This window comes from Cibotium barometz, chromosome 29, assembly GCF_041138505.1.
Source record: "Cibotium barometz isolate CiBa-2024 chromosome 29, ASM4113850v1, whole genome shotgun sequence".
NCBI lineage: Eukaryota > Viridiplantae > Streptophyta > Polypodiopsida > Cyatheales > Cibotiaceae > Cibotium > Cibotium barometz.
The window spans coordinates 44,627,152-44,647,099 of NC_141074.1; the positions used below are offsets into that span (position 1 = coordinate 44,627,152).

Consider the following 19,948-nt stretch of genomic DNA (forward strand, 5'->3'; position numbering starts at 1 on the left):
GCAAACAAAACAACTCTGAATCCTTACTGCACAAATGGATTGGACCATAAACAGTATTGTAGCGCATCAGGGCCAATACTTATTTGCTTCAAAGGGATGACAAAGGAACCAAGACAACTGCACATGTCATTCGAATGAAGCCATTTCATGGCAATGGTGATGACCATTCAGTACACTCAGCAATGGAGCAGAGCCCAACGAGACTAAGTAGGGAATCCCTACCTCCATCGCTCCAGCAGTCACAGTAGCCAAAGCAACAGTTCGACGACCTTGTCACAACGTGCCTCGATCCAGCCGTAGCAGCTGCAGAAGCAGTCCCAGACCTCGACCCAGGAGCAGCAGTCAGGTCCTTCTTGCCAAAGCACTAGCATTGAATCCGCCACCGAACAACAGCCATTTGTGGCCTCGCTAGCAATGGAGGTGGAGACCAACATCAATGGAGGTGAACAGGCATTTTTGCCGTACTAGTCACCCTCGTCCCGGGTACTTTCATGCATGCGAAATCCCATGGGACACGTGATTCCAGGGGGAGGTGGGACGCGTGTCCAGGGGGAGGTGTGACATGCATTAACATTTCTAATATTCATGTAACATGCGCTGCCGCCACGTGGCCACTTTGTAACTGCTTTGTAACTGAATGTTCTAATAAGAAAGCGGGTGAAACCCGTGGTGGGGAACTAACCGCGCCTGTCGCACTAACTTAGAGGGGGAGAGAGATTTCTGAGCATTTCATAGTAGTAGGGGCAATTAACTTGAAATTACCAAAATAGCAAAAACACCATTCAATTAGCAAGGCATAGGAAATTGTGCATTGAAGAAAGTCACGCAAGTCAATGTGAAACCGCCCGCCTTGTTTCCGTGTAAAAGAAACAATCCGTGCAGAACCGAGAAAAATCAGGGTGCAACAAATCATGGGCGAATCAAGGTACAGGTATGCATTCCCCACAAGTTACAACCCAACACCGAAAGGTTAACACTTCAAAAAAAAATTGTGTCTTTTTTTTCCCATGAATAGACTGCTACTGTAAAATTTTTAAACAACAAATGCTACTGTAGCTATTAATCATGTAGGTTTTAATTTTTTTTGCTGAGAGAGAGAGAGAGAGAGAGAGAGAGAGAATTTGTCATATTTTTTGCACCAAGACCTAGGATATTATTTCAATCTTTTTTTTTTCCCCCTTTTCCTTTGAGCCATGAAGCATGCAGTCTGATGCTTCCTTGCATACTACTTCACATAAATTTCCATTAGAAAATCTGGGTTTGGGCATCCATCTGCATACGACAACCTTGTGAATTTGCAATTTGTACAAATTATATCTACCTAATACCAGTGCTAGCCCACTCTAGTCAGTCCATCGTGATGCGGATGGTCCACTGATGGCCTCGTTAGGGCAGGTCTTGGCGGTATGAGACGCCTGTTGGTTTGGTGTGGTCTATATGGACAGAGCCTTAGCCCTTATGCTTGGGGGTGATCCGACATTCTCAGATCTAGTGGTGAGGGGGAACTATGTACTCCTTGCCTTGCTTGCCTCTACAGCTCCTAGGCGGCCAGGCAAGTGAAGGGTGAGAGGGTGCTGTTGTTGGGCGGCAGGATCCATGGCCTGCTGTGTGAAAGGGGGTCAGAGATTTTCACGAGAATCTTAGATTTTGTTGTGTGAATCCTTGACACTCGCATAAACCATATAAAGAGTCACTACTCTCAATGAGTCGTTAAACCATGTCACTGGACTCCTTATGGACATAGCCTAAATATTCATATACATGTCCAAATCATCCTTGGACACCATATTAGCACCACCCATATAATCCATACCCATACCCAGGCCAAACATGTACCGTGTGTCATAAGTTAGGGTCAGTGACATGGTTAGTGACATGGTTAGTGTGTAGTAGTGGTTACTCTTTGACACTGGCAGCACAAAACGTGTTATGACAGAGCAGGCCACTTAGAGTGCCCACTATGAGTTGATATCCGTAGAGAGACAAGTAAAGGGTTTTAGAACCCTAGCTTACTAGTATCAATTACGAAGTCTGTGGTGCCAAGGTGGTCATCCAACACACTAGCACATTGAGTTTGTGTGTGACTGTATCGCTACTCTTCAGTAGGAGCGGAGACCGTACCTAAAGCTAGGCAACCTAACAAGATGGTCACTTCTCAAAATAGTCTTTGTAACATGCAACGAGTATGATCATGGAACACACATCAACACCTTCTTCATACCTTTATGTTAGTGAGCATGAAACAATCCACTGGAATCTTTATTCACAAGAGATAGAGCTGAAGAGAGAGAGAATGCAGAGACGACATTGGATTGGGTGCCAATCTACCCACTTAAGGGTCCCCTCTTGCAAGCAAGAGTATTTGCTTTATTACTTTGGAGGACTTCTGTTACAATGCAGAAAACTTATTGTTGCCAAACGGAAGGACGGTGTAGACCAAACGTCTACCGAACCATCAAACGGTTTGAAGACAACTGTGAAGCCACTTCGGAGAGCCTTATGCACACCCGGATCTGTGGAGGGAGATGCAATATTGAAGGCCGAATGCTAAAGGTAGCTTCGTGTAAAACAGCCTCGATCTTTGGACGAAACCAAAGGGCGGTGCAAAAACAAACTTGCACACAAAACACTTCAACACCTTTGAGGACCAAGAAAACGAAAACAAACAGGGGGAGCTAGAGTGCTCCTGCAAACAGTACACCGACACCGATTGGCCCCAAAACGCAGAGGCGCCCCTTGCGGTATTTCTTTAATTGATTATAAGAGCTTTGATTACAATAAGGCTGGAAACTCAGCCGTCCTCACAGTAGAACTCCTGAAGCCTGCAAAGACCCTGCATCATGGCTTCATATCCACTCGGCATCCACAAACAGGTCCAGCCATTGTTCACATCAAAAGACTCTCTCACATTGAGTCTGCATACAGAAGCTTTCGCCCATGATCAAGGCTGCCACAACCATCCATAGCCTCTCACCCTATGAACAACATCACACCGTGACACATCCAGTGCCTCTACATCACAACACAGACTCCCAAACTGTCTCTCAAAAGAGAACTCGCATCACAGCACATCATACCATACAGTTGACACACCTGTACCAACCCTCTCTACCTTCCAAGGGCACTATCCATCTCTGTCATGGATTCCCTGTCCCGTGTCCAATCAGTAGCAAGGTTGTACCAAACATGTGTCCACTCCTGTGACCACTGCGTGCATGTGACCTATCTCCTGGAGAAAACCCAAATACATGTTTCCTGGAGAAACCTACGACCTGTTTCCATGTGAAACTCTTAGGCGTGTTTTCCTTTGAAAACTTTGTCCTATTTTCATATAGAACCATTTATGGCAAGCAAGAACAGTGCCAACATCGGCATACATCTAGTTACCTGTTCCCTCATGAAACATCTAGAAACATAGAGATGCCCATAACTGTAGGTCCCTTTGTTCCTTTCAAGCAGGAAGAAAACAATCTGCTCCATGAGCACGCAACCATACGAGCTTGCATCACTCCCATGCCAAGAAACACATTCAAGTGACGTGTACTTGCAGCCGAAAACCCAAGCACATAGCTGAATTTGCAGCCAACCAAAAACAGCCCATAAATAGTCCTCGAACCGATCTCAAAACAGTCCTGGAATTGCTCATGTTCATAGCCACATGCACTGCCACGAAACAGTCCATAAACCCTTTCCAAAACAGTCGTGAACCAAAGCAAAGAGAAGCTGAATTCCATCCATTGAACGCCATCGACATGATGTCTGTGTTCATGTGTTCGGAACCACCAAACACCAAGTTGATGCCCCACAAGTATGTAGGGGAAAGAGAGGAACCCACACGGCTGTGCACTTCCTGCAGCCGCCTACAGCCCTGTGTCTCCTTCCAATCTGTTGTCCAGCCCCCTTTTCTAAGAGAAAACGCACATGTTTATGCTGCCCGATTCCTAGCCAGCCAGAGTAGGCGCACAATTCAGCACTGTGCTGCCTGTGTGTCCAGAGAAACCAGCCCCCTAGCCGCCTGTGTGTCAGAGCAACCAGCCCTTGGCCGCCTGCGCGTATGTTCTGGAGTACAGCCACCAACTAGCTTCTCTCTCCAAAAAAGCAAAACCAGCGGCTGGTATTCAACAACGCCTGTATGTGTTCCAGCGCAGCCCACCAGCAGCCTTTTCCAAAAAGCAAGAAAGAGAAAGAGGCGCATCCTCCAAGAGTAGAGTAGCCTCCCCAAATTAGCCTTTTTGGGCCACCAAAGGTTATAAAACCTTTTTAATTAAAATCTCTTTGTCCCCTTCACACTTATGGTTGTCCACACATGGGTTTCCTTTTCAACTCCAAACTGATGCCATTCACACTGTCCACCATGTCCCCAGAGAAAAACACAGGGTCGTGACATACCCCCCTCTTGAAGAATAGCAAGCGTCCTCGATTGCACTCAATGGCACAGTAAGTACTAAGGCATCTTATGAGCAAAGACTCCCCATATGACAAAAGCAATGGTCCTCAAGTGCATCTGGGTGATGAAACAATCATCCTGCACAATAAGGCCACACCGTCACGTCAAAGTGACAAACAACTCTTGCTTGTTCCTTCAGAACCTGGAGCAAAAGTCTAAAACCAAGTGGAAACACGTAACCTGTGTTAGCCAAAAACAAAACCATGCATCATTCTACATATGGCACACATATGCATGACACACACATGCATTCGCAAACAATATGCTCCTCAGAATGCTCTACCTACTCTAAAGTAACAGTCTAAGGGCTGCTCGCAAGTCTTACGCCCATGGACATCCCGCAGGATCCACGACTGAGAGCATATGAAAGCACTCAATGCATGGAAGATGAGGCCATTTCTTGGTGGACTCAGTGGGCTCATGCCCACACCAGATTAGGTATGGCAGCTTATGTGTGGGACAAGTGTGTCCACGACCTTAAGCAGCGGTTTCTACCGCCCCACTACCTTGAGCGACTCGAAGACGAGTTCAGGGGAGCGCGTCAGAACGCGCAACCAGTCCTTCAGTTTGCCAATAGAATTTCGACTTTATGTTTGCAATTAGGCGTATTTGATTCGGACAAGAAAGGGCAGTTTTTGTATGGCCTTGACATGCAATGGAATCGGAGTTGGACCGCCAACTCCAAGAATTGTTGCAATCTGGCTTCATTCGTCCCAGCGTGTCGCCATTTGCAGCACCGATCTTATTTGTCAAGAAGAAAGATGGGTCTTCTCGGTTGTGTGTCGAATATCGTGCACTCAATAAGCTGACTATCAAGAGTAGATTCCCGATGCCTCGAATAGATTATATTCTCGAGAGGCTGAATGGAGCTAAGGTGTTCTCGAAACTCGATTTAAAGAGTGGGTACCACCAAGTGAGGATTGTGGAGGGGGACATCCCCAATACAGCCTTCCGTACGGAACGGGCCCACTTTGAATTTGTGGTCATGCCATTTGGCTCGACGAACGTCCCAGCTACATTCAACCGCATGATGATGCGTGTTTTCTGGGATTTGATTGGAAAGTGTGTTCGTATTTCTGGACGACATACTATTTTCAGCTACGGTTGAGCAACATGACATTGATGTGGAGAAAGTCCTTAAGTTGCTGGAAAGCAACGAGCTCTACGTCAATGAAAAGAAGTCAGAATTTTATTTGTTCCAGGTACATTACTTGGGATACATAATTAGTGCAGAAGGCATTCGACTTGATCCGGCTAAAGTGGCCGAGATTGTCAATTGGGAAGTACCTCATACGACATATTACATCAGATCCTCTGTGGGTATATGCCAGGCATACTCCACCCACATAGACAAGTTTTCTGACCTCTCGGCAGATCTTACCGATCTGCTAAAGGGGTTAAGACAAGAAGGCAACGGATTCGAATGACTCCACGAGCGTTGGAGGCATTCAAGAACCTCAAGGTGGCTTTATCAAAAGCGCCTTGTTTAGCACTTGCCTGGTGGGACGAGCCATTTCAGGTGATCACCGATGCGAGTAACATCGCAATTGGTAGTGTGTTACAACAAAATGGTCATCTAGTAGCTTACATGACTCTGGAGAAATTGGAACTGTAATATTATTGGCCAAAGATGAGGCGAGATGTGTTTACATATGTACAACGTTGTGATATTTGTCAAAAGGTGAAAGCTCCTCATGGAAAGAAGATAGGGTTATTACAACCCTTGCCAATGCCTGAGGGACCTTTCCAAGATATTTCAATGGACTTTGTCATGAATTTGCCTCCCAGTCCGAGTAAACGTAATATTTAGTGCTTAACTATAGTTGATAGATTTAGCAAATTTGTTACGCTTATTCCTTGCAGGGCCAATGTGACCGCCGAGGATGTTGTCCTGTTGTTCATTCGGCATTGGTACCCGATTGGCGGGATTCCTAAGACCATAGTGTCAGACCGAGATGCCAAGTTTACCAGTCATTTTTGGAGGGCATTGTTTGATAACTTTGGTACTAAATTGAATTTTTCCAGTGCATTCCACCCATAGACAGACGGCCAGATAGAGATTTACAACCAGTTGGCCTTTGATGTGCTGAAGTGTTATGTCCATGATCAGCAAGGTAAGTGGGAATCTTATTTGCCTTTAGTTCAAGCTGTTTTGAATGATTCTTTTTCTTCAGCTATTGGCAGGACTCCATATAAGGCAGTGTTTGGAAGACCTTTCCAGTCGTTTTTGACCAGTTAGCTTGATCTGGGCTATCGTGGTCCTTGCTTTAGCTTCAGCACTTGACAAATGATGAGATCTGTACTGAAGGCTGGGTTGCCTGTATGGTATTTTAAGCATCAAAGGTTATTAAACCTTATAACTTTAAAATTCTCTTTTGTCCCCTTTCACACTTGGGTTGGCCACACTTATGAGTTTTTCTTTTCATATTAACTGATGCATGTTCACACTGTCCATCCCGTGCCCGTGCCCACCTACTTGTTGTCCAGAGGGAAAAACACAGGGTCGTAACAGATGGCTATGGGGCAAGTGTGGGACAGCTTATTGAAAAGCATGCGTTTATTTTAACCTTTGTTTTTGGCGTTTTTGATGAAAAGCACATCGTCTCCTTATAAATCGAAGGGTGGCGGATTCGATAGCAAGGGGGGGTCGCCGGATGGTTTACACGCGCATCTGATCAAGTTGTGCTTTGTATTCATATTTGATCAAGTAAAGAAATACCGCAAGGGGCGCCACTGCGTTTTGGGGCCAATCGGTGTCCTTGTACTATTTGCAAGAGCACTCTAGCTCCCCTGTTTGTTTTACTTTTCTAGTTCCCCATGGGTGATGAAGTGTTTTGTGTGCGAGTGTTTGTTCCACCGCCCGTCCGATTTTTGAAGGACGGTTTCATCATCCCATGGCTGGATAACCAGTCGGCTACCCTTGGTATGCCCCTAGGACTACCTTACAGCCCTCTTATGGCCCTCCCATGGCTGGTGGGTATAGCCAGGGCCTTCCTGGCCCTTATGGGGGTTGTCTTGTACTTTCCCCATGCCCACAAGAGTTCCTGGGGTAGCCCTATGGGCTGGCCTGTTTTCCTAACTGCAACCCTATCTATCTACACAGTGTTCTGGCATCCGGTATCATACCAGATACACAGAGTCACTGACATCATTCTAGAGGGAGACTCACAGCGCGGACTGGCACTGTTTCATGTGCAGGACAATGCACACCTGACCTCGGGCGACTGGGATGGAACCCTGGCTGACTCGTCCCGGACTGGGCTCACATGGGACCAGTTTACCATCCTAGGTCCGGCACCTTCTGTAAAGATATGTCTATGTGGCATCCAAGTGTGGGATGCACGTGACATCCCCTTTTGCTTAACTTGACGAAAGCTGCATAGCCTCCAAATAATCCGTCAGTACCGCCGGATAGTCCTCGAAAAACTCTTTGTAAATGGAAGGGGCAATTGAACACGGAAAATCTAATCAATCATGAAATCTGAAAATACACATATGCATACGAGATAAAACAAGATGACAAAGCTGCACAGTACACCACACTAGGGGCCAGAAGATGGGTTGAAACCCCCCCCCCCCCCCCCCCCCCCCCCCCCTCCTTTTTGGTTAGATTACCAAAAAGGAATTTGCTTCCAATACAACTTTGCGGGTGCCCAGGGTTCACCACTGGCTGCACCTATTTCTTCCAATGCAATATGAAAACAAGAAAAAACATCACAATTTTTGAATTTGCTGACAATTTCAGCACAAGTGAGCATTCCCGGCATCAAGAACATGCAGGACAACTATGGACAGCCCATAGCACTCCCACATCAGCCCGGGACAACTCGACATCATCTTCTTCCTCCTGTCTGGCTCATAAAGCAAGTCGACCAGCCCTCAAAGGCTGTTTTCAGCAGTCGACCAGCTCTCGATAGCCACAAAAGAAAGCGACCAGCAGTTGTGCACAAGCGTGCAAACCTCTGGTCGGAAGGAAAACTGTCTAGAAGCCCACGACTAGCTCTTCCTCCCTGTTTTTAACCTCTCTCCAGCCTCTATTCAAGCTGTAAATCCACCGGACATCAGTGGAGAACATGCAGAAAGTCGGCCAGCTTCTCCCATGCATTTGGTGAACTTCAGTCGCGATGGATGGCTGTAGAAACTTGCTAACAGGCTGAAAACCAGCCGACCAGCCCTCATGCGCTCCTGAAAAGCATGCGCCCCCTCCAATTTGGAGTTTTGTCAATAATAGAGGCTTCCCTGCTGAAAATAGCCCACATGTGCGCTTTTTTTGGTCCAGAAAGGGGTGCCTACATGAAGGGAGTCCAAATAATGTCCAGTGCCCGGTCTTTGGCCGCCATGTGTATTAAATAAGTCCTGCTCAATGTGTACTCACTTATAAGTTGTCCGGTCACTTATAAGTGAGTGTGAACCTGCATCCATAATTATTAACATGTGAACTCATAAAGCTGTAAATTGAGTTTTTGGGAATACTTACCACCTGCAAAACACATGTAGACCACCTGTTAGTCCCAAACACGTGTGCACATACACGTCCACAGGGTTGCCAGGCATCCCCGGCCCCATGGACAACACAGGCAGAAATCTCAGGCATAGTCCAGGCAAACAAGACAAGTCATCCAAAGATAAAATCAAAGTCATGCATGAGTGCAATTATATCGGAAGAAACACCCATATGCTCAGTTGTATCCGATAAAATGTCGAAGGCTCATGATCCTTCCGGAACCTTCCCAGAACATAAATACACAAGATCTCCAAGATAGCTAGTCCTAGAGACTTTCATTATGTTAGGCTCCATGGCCATACATGTATACCATGTCAAGCCCCACAAGCCACACATGTACTATCATGTCAGGCTACACCAGCCATACATGTACTCTCATGTCAGGGTCGATATGCCACAGACACACCATATCAGGCTACACCAGCCATACATGTATGTCATGTCAGGCTCCACATGCCACACATGAACAGTAGAAAAATAGAAGCTGTAAGAAATTTTGTGACATTCCCCCCGGCTTCTAAGCAGTTGACTGCAACTAAAAAGCTTCCAAGTAGGCCTTCAGAAGTTCCGGATAATCCGCAAAATAATCCTCGTCCATCCATTTTGCATCCATAGTCGAATAGTTTTTAAACTTCACAAGATACATGTGCACTAGCTTGCCACCTGCATGCTTGTGCTCTTTATGAAAAACTATTTGCTTAGATTGCAATACCTCCTCAAGTTCATCCACTTCAGGTGGATCTTCCAGAACTGGTTCCATAGGAGGTGGTCCCACATAAGGCCTTAACAAACTGACATGAAAGGTATTGTGGATTTTCTAGTGATCGGGCAATACCAATCTATATGCCACTTCATTTATTTTCCGCAAAATTTGGAATGGCCCGTAATACCTGTTTGAAAGCTTAGGAAATTGGCCTTTCTTACTTGGCCGCTTCCGAAGACGTGCTTTCTCAAACTTTAGTAATACCCAATCACCTTCCTTGAAAACCACCTCTCACCTGTGTTTGTCAGTTGCGTTTTTCTACTTAGCTTGAGATCTTTCTATGGCTGTCCGAACCTGTGCAAACGCAGTATCCAAATCACGAAAATACTCATCTGCTGCAAAGATTTCATCTTTTGTTCGTAAGATAGGTGGAAGCACCACCTTGCCATAGACTATCTTAAATGGAGCCTTATTAGTTGAAGAATGCATTGTGTTATTGTATGCAAATTCAACCAATGGCAAATACTTTTCCCAATTTGACTTCTGCTCAGATACATAACATTTGAGCAAATCAAGCATAGTTGAATTTGCTATGTCACTTTGACCATCCGTCTGAGAATGATAGGCTGATGAAAAACTCAACTTTGTGCCCATATTATCAAACAATGCTCACCAAAATAAACTGGTAGTCCGAGGATCTCTATCCCCCACAATAGACTTGGGCATGCCATGATGTTTGAAAATCTGAGCTAAGAACAACTTTGCCATGTGCTTTGGCTTGATTGTTTTCTTCACAGGAATAAAGTGTGCCTGTTTGCTAAAACGATCTATAATAGTCCATATAGCATCATTTCCATGTGCCAATTTCTGAAGATCCATAATGAAATCCATAGCAATGCTTTCCCATGGTTCCTGTGGAATGGGTAAGGGCTGAAGCAAACCAGGTGTCTTGTGTCTGTTAAACTTGACTTTCTAACACACTATGCACTCTCGCACATAACCTTCAATATCCCTGCGTAGAGCTGGCCAAAAGAAATATCTTTCCAAAGCTTGTGTAGTAGCCAGAATACGACGATGACTAGAATATGGCGGAGCATGATACTCTTCCATAACCTTTTGGCGTAATTCACGCACTACACAAATACGATTCTGCATCATCAAAAACCCATCTCTAATCGAATAAGATGGGACAGCAGTACCATGATTCAAATCAGCCCAAATAAGCTGAAAATCTGTGTCCAAAGCATACATATCTGGTATCCCTGATAAGTCCTGGTGGTAGGCGGTAGTTACGGCATGCACTTGTGGCCTGCGTGACAAAGCATCCGCCACCAAGTTCTTCTTGCCCGGGGTATGCAAAATCTGAAAATGGAACATGGACAAGAAGTTTGCCCATCTTAAATGCTTTTCTGAGAGTTTAGGCTGTGTAAGAAAGTGCCATTAACTCTCATGGTCTGTTTTTACCATAAATTCAGCCCCCAAAAGATAATGCTTCCATGTTTGAAGGGCATGAATAACGGCTAACAACTCTTTCTCATGAACCTGCAAATACAATTCCGCATGTTGCGGGCGGCGGTTTTCAAAAGCCACTGCATGTCTCTCTTGGTTCAAAACAGCCCCCTAGCAATCTCCTCATGCATCACACTCGACCACAAAAGGCCTATGTAAATCTGGAATAATAAGAACTGGCCTTGATATGATGGCATCCTTTAACATCTGACAAGCTGTCTTTTCGGGTTCCGACCAACGAAATGCTACTTTCTTCTTCATTAGATTATGTAATGGTGAAGCTAAGAAAGCAAAGTGTCGAATGAATCGACGATAGTACGAGCATAAACCAATAAAGCTCCTAACTTGATGCACATTCTGCAGTTCTGGCCAATCCTTGATTGCTTGAATCCATGCGTACTTCATCCTTGGAAACAATATGCCCTAAATAGTGAATTTCTGACAAGAAGAATTCACTCTTCCTCTATTTGATGAAAAGCTTATGTTTCCTTAGCTCTTCAAAAACAATGGCAAGATGCTCTTTATGTTCAGTCTCACTCTTTGAGAAAATGATAATATCATCAAAGAAAGTTCCTGTGAACTTGCGGTGAGGTCTAAAGATTCTGTCCATCATTCTATTGAAAGTGGTGGGAGCATTCGTAAGTCCAAATGGCACAACCAAATACTCATATAATCCAAATGATGTTCGAAAAGTTGTTTTGTTCACATCTTGAGGTACCACTCGAATTTGATGGTAACCACTCTTAAGATCAATGCGACTGAAACAAGCAGCTCCCTCAAGTTTATCAAGAATATCATCGATTCGGGGAATCGGAAACGTGTTCTTGATAGTAATCTTGTTAAGGGCCCTATAATCAACACACATCCTGTATGTCCCATCCTTTTTCTGCACAAGTAAAACTGGAGAACAATAAGGTGAAGAACTTGGCCTTATCAACCCTTTCTCAAGTAAATCATTTACTTGAGTCATGATTTCCTCTTGTTGGGCAGCACTCACCTTATAAGGAGGTCGGTTAGGAGGAGAGCTCCCAGGGATTATGTCAATACAGTGAATTTCTGACAAGAAGAATTAGAATTCACTCTTCCTCTATTTGATGAAAAGCTTATGTTTCCTTAGCTCCTCAAAAACAATGGCAAGATGCTCTTTATTTTCTGCCTCACTCTTTGAGAAAATGATAATATCATTCTATTGAAAGTGGTGGGTGCATTTGTAAGTCCAAATGGCACAACCAAATACTCATATAATCCAAATGATGTTCGAAAAGCCGTTTTGTGCACATCTTGAGGTACCACTTGAATTTGATGGTAACCACTCTTAAGATCAATGCGACTGAAACAAGCAGCTCCCTCAAGTTTATCAAGAATATCATCGATTCGGGGAATCGGAAACGTGTTCTTGATAGTAATCTTGTTAAGGACCCTATAATCAACACACATCCTGTATGTCCTATCCTTTTTCTGCATTAGTAAAACTGGAGAACAATAAGGTGAAGAACTTGGCCTTATCAACCCTTTCTCAAGTAAATCATTTACTTGAGTCATGATTTCCTCTTGTTGGGCAGCACTCACCCTATAAGGAGGTCGGTTAGGAGGAGAGCTCCCAGGGATTATGTCAATACAATGATCCTCTAGTCTCTCTGGAGGTAACTGTCTTGGAAGTGAATCGGCAAAACAATCAGCATATTCACTTAAGAAATCAATCTTATCTTGATCTACGAGAGCTACAGCATCATGCTCAAAATTATCACGTACAAAGACCAAGTAAGAACAAGCTAATTTTTTTATGGCTTACAACGGGTATGGTACTCCCAGTAGTACCCGCATCAATACAAACTTCCCTACCCCTATGAGTAAACATAACTTTCTTTTCTTTGTGCAAAATCTTGGGATCCAAACGGTAATGCCAAGGCATCCCAAGTAACACCACATCCTGTAAGTGGTGCCACGAGGAAGTCTTCATGATCCAAATATCCCTAAATCTATATGCCAAGCTTCCCAATGATGGGAAAGACCTTAACTTCCTTGCCCTCAAAGGCAACATCTGCATGAAAGTCCATGCCCAATTCCTCAGGCTTTAACCCAAGAGCAGCAACCATCTGTATGGATATGAAGTTATCTGTTGAGGCATTATCAAAAAGGAATAAAGCTGTTTGGTCCTTTAACTTGCCCCAAGCTTTGCATAAAATCCTGCTCTTTGGTTCATGTGCAGTGTTACCCTGAACATCGGGTATAACATTCACACTTGGTTTGGCATCCTGCACATTATTCTTTTTGAGATTTTGGGGGCATTGAGCTTTCATGGGATCTTTGCTCCCACATGAGAAACACTTTCTCTCTCTCATGCAATCAAAGATATACTGTCTGGACAGCTTAGGATCATCCTTTTTACCCCCCGGCTTCTTTTCTGAGCCCCCTTTAGCATCCTTGGACTCATGAGACATAAACTTAGGTGGCTGTCTACCCTTTTTCTGCTCATTTCCAGCTCTGAATTTTCCCTTGCATGAGCTGAATTCTTGTCTTTTTGATGCTCCCTTGCCATGCAACTCCTCAGAAATAGTTGCTGAGTATATGAGCTCTTGTAAAGTGTTGTGGGGGTACTTGTAAGGCTCTTTTGCAGCCCTGATTCAAACTTTCTTTTCTTCTCGTCCTCACTAATCGCCATGAAAGGTGTGACCTTGAGAAGAATCCGCCAAAACTTTGAAACATAAGAAGAAACGGATTTGCCTTCATCCTGTGTTAGCCAATCCCATTCCTTTCGTACATCCTTCTCAAAGTGAGGAGGAAGGAACTGATCATAAAATTGCTCTTTGAAAGAACTCCATGTATGGGTAGCTGTCCTATCCAAAAGCTTTGCCATCCACCAATCACTTGTAGTCTCTTTAAGATGCATATCCACATGCGTGAGCATAGATTTCTCAGTAAATTCCTTAGTGCAAAAGGCTATTTCAAATTACCTTATGAAAGCAAGTGCCTTGGTAGTATCCAACTTTCCATTATAGCTCTTGAATTTAATGTCCTTGTCCCCTGATTTGAACTCTTTGGTCTTCTTGCCACGACGGGCATCCCGACGCTCTAATACATCCTTCTCCTCATCATGCCTACGTTGGCGACGATGCCTAGATCTAGGGCTGATTTCCTGCGTAACACCCTCCACACTGGATGGAACTTTAGGAGCAGGAGCATACCTAGAAGGTGGAGATACCACCGACAATGCATGAAGATCTTCTGCATCTCTCAAATGGGCTGAAAACCCCTCATCATTCCCACGAGCTTCATGTCGATGTACATCATCTCCTTGGGCTGCACGCCCCCTCAAATCTATTGCATGGGCTGCAAGCCCCCCTCAAAACACTTGCTTGGGCTGCATGCCCACTTACATCACTTGCTCGGGCTGCATGCCCTCTTACATCACTGGTGCGGTTTGCATGGCCTCTCACATCACTAGTGCGGCCTGCATGCTCTCTCACAACATCAGCAGAATTCCCTTCACGAGATAGCCTGTGAGGCTGCCGTGTGAAGACCCACTTGCCCTCATCATCGGAAACAACTTCGCCACGGCTTTTCAGATAAGCAACAGCCAACTCTCGAGGTTTGTCGATTCCCATGTGTTGGGCAATAGCATAAAAAGTGACCACATCAGCCTTGACATGAGACTTTGATTCTATGACCCTTTGTACATCAGGATCTCTTTGCAAAGCACGGAGCTCTTCAAGCTCATTCATCAAGGCATCAATATCCTGCTGATCCTCAGCCCTCGCAGATAACGGTGGATCTTTACCCGCCAAAGCCCCAACATGATCCCTGTCTCTATCTTCTTCCCGCATGCGGCGAATATGGGTGATAGAGTCCTCCACAGAATGATCAGACTGGCTGGCCATAATGTATCTTTCAGTTTTTCAGAAAGAATAGAATTTTCCATGCCGTGGAATCACTCTCTACCAATTTCCCAAGGATGATACCGAATAGACTGCAAGGGTGCAACAGTGCCCCTACACAGACAGGAGGGCCATGAAGTCTTTCCGCACGCTCACTGCCACTTAAACCAAAGATAACCTCTTTCGAGGCGGGGCTACCTCAGAATCCCAACCTTCTCTCACGGATAATGACTCCTTACAGCCATATCCAGCATCATATTAGGCACAACTGTGTAGAAAGCCAGGCTCTGATACCAATGTAAACGGAAGGGGCAACTGAACACGGAAAATCTAATCAATCATGAAATCTGAAAATACACATGCATACTAGATAAAACAAGATGAGAAAGCTGCACAGTACACCACACTAGGGGCCAGAAGATGGGTTGACCCCCCCCCCCTCCCCCCCCCCCCCCCCTCTTTATGGTTAGATTACCAAAAAGGAGTCTGCTTCCAATACAACTTTGCGGGTGCCCAAGGTTCACCACTGGTTGCACCTATTTCTTCCAATGCAATATGAAAACAAGAAAAAACATCACAATTTTTGAATTTGCTGACAATTTCAGCACAAGTGAGCATTCCCGGCATCAAGCACATGCAGGACAACTATGGACAGCCCATAGCACTCCCACATCAGCCCGGGACAACTTGACATCATCATCTTCCTCCTGTCTGCCTTATAAAGCAAGTCGACCAGCCCTCAAAGGCTGTTTTCAGCAGTTGACCAGCCCTCGATAGCCACAAAAGAAAGCGACCGGCAGTTGTGCACAAGCCTGCAAACCTCCGGTCGGAAGGAAAACTGTCTAGAAGCCCACGACTAGCTCTTCCTCCCTGTTTTTAACCTCTGTCCAGCCTCTATTCAAGCTGTAAATCCACTGGACATTAGTGGAGAACATGCGGAAGGAGTCGGCCAGCTTCTCCCATGCATTTGGTGAACTTCAGTCGCGATGGATGGCTGTAGAAGGCTGAAAACCAGCCGACCAGCCCTCTGAAAAGCATGCGCCCCCCCCTCCAATCCAGAGTTTTGTCAATAATAGAGGCTTCCCTACTGAAAATAGCCCACACGTGTGCTTTTTTTGGTCCAGAAAGGGGTGCCTACATGAAGGGAGCCCAAGTAATGTCCAGTGCCCGGTCTTTGGCCGCCACGTGTATTAAATAAGTCCTGCTCAATGTGTACTCACTTATAAGTTGTTCGGTCACTTATAAGTGAGTGTGAACCTGCATCCATAATTATTAACATGTGAACTTATAAAGCTGTAAATTGAGTTTTTGGGAATACTTACCACCTGCAAAACACATGTAGACCATCTGTCAGTCCCAAACAGGTGTGCACATACATGTCCACAGGGTGCCCAGGCATCCCCGGCCCCATGGACAACACAGGCAGAAATCTCAGGCATAGTCCAGGCAAACAAGACAAGTCATCCAAAGATAAAATCAAAGTCATGCACACACATGAGTGCAATTATATTGGAAGAAACACCCATCTGCGCAGTTGCATCCGATAAAATGTCCAAGACTCGTGATCCTTCCGAAACCTTCCCAGAACATAAATACACAAGATCTCCAAGATAGCTAGTCCCAGAGACTTTCATCACGTCAGGCTCCATGGCCATACATGTACACTATGTCAGGCCCCACAAGCCACAGATGTACTATCATGTCGGGCTACACTAGCCATACATGTACTGTCATGTCAGGCTCCATATGCCACACGGACACACCATGTCAGGCTACACCAGCCATACATGTATGTCATGTCAGGCTCCACATGCCACACATGAACAGTAGAAAAATAGAAGCTCTAAGGGATTTTGTGACACTCTTTGTCAAGCCATACCGCTTCGTGGGTCCCTCGGTCCCGAACCTTCGTGAGGAACTGTTTGTGTCTTCAGCCTGAGCCATGCTTGAAACGGTGCAAAAGGATCTGTTCTGGAACCATAACTTCTGCTTCATCAACAATATCTGGTTCCGTCTCGTCTTTAACTTCTGAAGGGATCGGTCCTGCATATGACTTTAACCAACTGACGTGAAACACATCGTGTATAGTCCAACTCAGAGGTAGCTTCAATTGCATGGAAACCTCATTAATCTTTTTCTGGATGGGAAATGGTCCGAAGCTCCTGAAAGACAACTTTGGGCATCGCTTGCCCACCTTCTTCAACCTTTGCTTTATAATCCGAAGATAAACCGAATACCCTTCCGAAAACTTCATATCCCTTCGGTCTTTATTGACCTGTCGAGTGTAGGCCTCTTGTGCTTTAGCCAACCTGTCTTTTACTGACTCTAAAATCTCCTGGTAAGACTCCGTCACTCTGTTCGCTTCAAGTACTGAAGATGAGGTCCTGGTGAAGGATTGCAAGTCAAGGGAAGAGATTCCTCTCAGCCAAGAAAGGTTCAGTCAGTCTTTTATTTCAGTATTTTACATCATTCTAATAAAAACAAATACACCTTTTGTGGTGGGGGCCCTACAAAGGGTATTCGGGACCCAATACTGTGTCCTCTTCTCCCTCTCTCTCTCTCTCTATTTTTCTGCACATCTATATTCAGTTTTGTGCGTTAATTTTGTCGCGACAAGTGTGCTGATTTCTGAGCATTGAAGTTACCGATCTCCCCTGAAGCTTCCGCATGTTACACTTTCCAACCATGATGGGAAGCCAGTGCAATCACACATCTAATGGTGGTCATTCTGGAAGTAGGTGCAAAAGTTTCATCATAGTCTATGCCTTTTGCTGTGCATATCCTTTGCCACAAGCCTTGCCTTTTGCTGTGGCATATCCTTTGCCACAAGCCTTGCCTTGTACGTGCGAGAAGGCAAATCCACCAAATCCCAAGTGCCATTTTTATGTATCTGTTCAAAACATATATAGCACACATGATTGCCTCCATCCATAATTTATGAGGCAAACCCTTGCCCTTGACCATACATCTGGCTAACTTGTTCTTCCTTTCTGCAACACCTGTTGTGGTGTGTATGGCATGGTACATTGGTGCTTAATGCCTTTTTCAACCAAGTATGCTTTAAAAGCATCAGACACATACTTCCTCCCTCAATCTACACGGAGGGTTTGCACTTCGCAACCTTTCTCATTTTCAGCCCTTGCAACATAATGCTGAAAACACGTAAGACCTCCGATTTTGCTTTGAAAGGGTATACCTAAGCAAATCTGGAGTAATCATTTATGAATGTTACAAAGCACATATGCTTTCCAAGTGACGGTGTCATCATAGGACCGCATACATCACTGTGTATGAGCTGTAATTTCCGATCAGCTCTCACCGAACCATCCTTTGGAAAAGCAACACCATTTGCTAGATGCTCATTTGCTGGCGGACAGAAGTTGTGGTCCACCACTATACCTTGCCTTTGAGAGCTCCAAAATCTAGTCTTCTATCTGTTGCAAATTAGGGATTTAGCCTTGGGACTAGCATGTCCATTTTCACATGACATCCCCTTTTGCTAACCTTGATGACGGGATTCCAACTTCGGACCGCCAGATGATTGTCATTATCCCATGTCTCCACATATGGTCTCCCATACTTGTCATTCTTTCCTTCCTGGTAACCTTTTCACTGAAAACCTTGCCTTAGGTCTCTGATACCTCTCCAAAGTCTAGTGTAGATGTGTGTATCGGTTCCACTTGTCCCTTGGCCCTTCATGCCTTGTCCTGGAAGACTTTCTTTGGTTGTCTTTTCTTGAGTATTGAGTTTGGCATCCTGGATGATCATCATCCCTTGGAAGCATTTTCTTGGTATGCCCCAAGTGGCATGTGACTAGAAACAGGATTGTTTCTACCATGTGTGGGTGGAACAATAGAGAGCAGTTGGAAGGGAACATGGACACTTCAGAGGGTAGTGTCGAGCACAACATGCCGTGTGTAGTGTTCTCTTGTCCTACGTGCTCTCTTGAAGATTGTTTCTACCATGTGTGGGTGGAACAATAGAGAGGAGATGGAAGGGAACATGGGCACTTGAGAGGGTAGTGTGAGTTGGTGGCCGAAATGCCTACAAACTATTGGTGGCCGAAATGCCTATAAACTATGTGTAGCAGATATGCTTATTGTAAACCGGCCTCTGATAAAGCAAAGGGCGGTGGAACAAACATTTGCACATAAAATACTTCAACACCATTGAGGACCTAGAAAAGGAAAACAAACAGGGGGAGCTAGAGTGCTCCTGCAAAAAGTACACGGGCACCGATTGGCCCCAAATCGCAGTGGCGCCCCTTGCGGTATTTCTTTAATTGATTTTAAGAGCTTTGATTACAATATAAGACTGGGAACTCAATTAAAGAAATACCGCAAGGGGCGCCACTGCGATTTGGGGCCAATCGGTGTCCGTGTACTTTTTGCAGGAGCACTCTAGCTCCCCCTGTTTGTTTTCCTTTTCTAGGTCCTCAATGGTGTTGAAGTGTTTTATGTGCAAATGTTTGTTCCACCGCCCTTTGCTTTATCAGAGGCCGGTTTACAAGGTTCCGTATGCCGGGACACATCGTGGACTTTCTCAAGGAGGCGAGTCTGTGGTTGCTTTGGTCGGGACAATCGCCAACTTTCCTAAGGGGGTGAGCTCGTGGTTGTCTCATGAGAGTCACATCAAAAGCTTCAACATGAGGAAAGTGAAAAGAAAGTGCAGGACACAGTACAAGATTTTGTGTCTTTGCCTATATGAGGTGAAGAGCAAAAGCTGAGGATGAAGTTCAGGAGAAAAGACACCAAGGACAAGAAGTAGTCGGCCAGGAACAAGAAGCAGTTGAAGTGTTATGGTGCAGGAGATGCGTTGAAGGCTATGGCTTTTGACAGTTTGTCACCAGTGGTATCTTCATAGAGGCTTCATGGGTTCGGAAGACAGTTTCTTTCTATGTTAGTGGTGAT

At 45.1% G+C, this 19,948-nt stretch overlaps 1 protein-coding gene across 2 annotated transcripts in view; it reads left to right on the forward strand.

Moving 5' to 3' along the window:
* The first annotated feature begins 799 nt into the window (after positions 1 to 799).
* The window catches only part of LOC147622238 (methionine-S-oxide reductase), a 31,136-nt gene continuing 11,987 nt past the window's right edge, over positions 800 to 19,948 (forward strand). The window contains exon 1 of one of the 2 annotated variants that reach the window (XM_086823694.1): positions 800 to 931. In XM_086823694.1, coding sequence (XP_086679820.1) covers positions 912 to 931 — 20 coding nt within the window. In that variant the 5' untranslated portion in view covers positions 800 to 911. The remainder of the gene's footprint in view (positions 932 to 19,948) is intronic. The other variant, XM_086823695.1, reaches the window with a different exon arrangement.